This window comes from Octopus bimaculoides, chromosome 9 (genome assembly GCF_001194135.2).
Source record: "Octopus bimaculoides isolate UCB-OBI-ISO-001 chromosome 9, ASM119413v2, whole genome shotgun sequence".
Taxonomy (NCBI): Eukaryota; Metazoa; Mollusca; class Cephalopoda; order Octopoda; family Octopodidae; genus Octopus; species Octopus bimaculoides.
In genome coordinates, this window is record NC_068989.1 from 86,155,933 (window position 1) to 86,157,256 (window position 1,324).

The 1,324-nt window shown below is 45.5% G+C and overlaps 1 protein-coding gene across 4 annotated transcripts in view; it reads left to right on the forward strand.

Moving 5' to 3' along the window:
* Positions 1–1,324, forward strand: part of LOC106882755 (bifunctional coenzyme A synthase) — a 72,533-nt gene that overhangs the window by 67,123 nt on the left and 4,086 nt on the right. For all 4 annotated transcript variants that reach the window (XM_052970839.1, XM_014933533.2, XM_014933531.2 and 1 more), the window contains exon 9: positions 715–861. In XM_052970839.1, the coding sequence (XP_052826799.1) occupies positions 715–861 (147 nt within the window). The remainder of the gene's footprint in view (positions 1–714; positions 862–1,324) is intronic.

Consider the following 1,324-nt stretch of genomic DNA (forward strand, 5'->3'; position numbering starts at 1 on the left):
TTGCCAGTACCATGTGACTGGCCCTCGTGCCAGTGGCACGTAAAAGCACCCACTACACTCTCGGAGTGGTTGGCGTTAGGAAGGGCATCCAACTGTAGAAACTCTGCCACATCAGATTGGAGCCTGGTGCAGCCTTTTGGCTTGTCAGTCCTCAGTCAAATCGTCCAACCCATGCTAGCATGGAAAGCAGACATTAAACAATGATGATGATAATCACCATCATTTAACATCTGTTGTCCATGCTGGCATGGGTTGGATGGTGTGACCAGAGCTGGTAAGCTGAGGGCCTGCACCAGACTCCAGTCTGATTTGGCATGGTTTCTATGGCTGGATGCTCTTCCAAACACCAACCACTCTAAAGAGTGTAATGGGTGCTTTTATGTGCCACCAGCATGGGTGCCAGTTGTGTGACACCAGTTTCTGCTACGATTATGATTTCACTTGGCTTGATGGGTCTTTTTCTCAAGCACAGCATATTGCCAAAGGTTGCAGTCATTTATCATTGCCTCCATGAGGCCCAACGCTTTAAAGGTTCTTTTTATGTGCCACCAGCATAGGTGCTAGTTACATACCTGCAGCATGGGTGCTAGTTATGCGACACCAGCATTGGCCACATTGCCTCTGTGAGACCCAACACTTGAAAGGTGCTTGAGAGAAATTGATTTTTTTTTTTCCTAATATTTTACTGAAACCATTGTTGTTTGTTATCTTCAGGCTGTGAAACGGATCATGGAAAGAAACAACTTGAGTAAGGAAGATGCGGAGGCAAGGATCGACAGTCAGTTATCGAATAAAGAAAGAGTCGAAGCAGCCAACGTGGTTCTATGTACACAGTGGGATTATGAAATAACACAGCAACAGGTGAGTAGAGGGATTGATTTTTGTTTTAACCCTTTAGCATTTAAATGGGCCTTAATCTGGCCCAGATATTCTACCTGGTTTATGTTCAAACTGGTCAGATCCAGCTTTTCACACTGGCCAGATCCAGTTTTTCACACTGGCCAGATCCAGCTTTTCACACTGGCCAGATCCAGCTTTTCACACTGGCCAGATCCAGCTTTTCACGCTGGCCAGATCCAGCTTTTCACGCTGGCCAGATCCAGCTTTTCACGCTGGCCAGATCCAGCTTTTCACACTGGCCAGATCCAGCTTTTCACGCTGGCCAGATCCAGCTTTTCACACTGGCCAGATCCAGCTTTTCATATTTACTCTACAACATTGTTCTAAAAATAAACAAACACATCATCAAAATCTCAACACTGTGAAATATATTTTATCTTGTCGTTAGACTGTGGCCATGCTGGGGCACCACCTTGAAGAATTT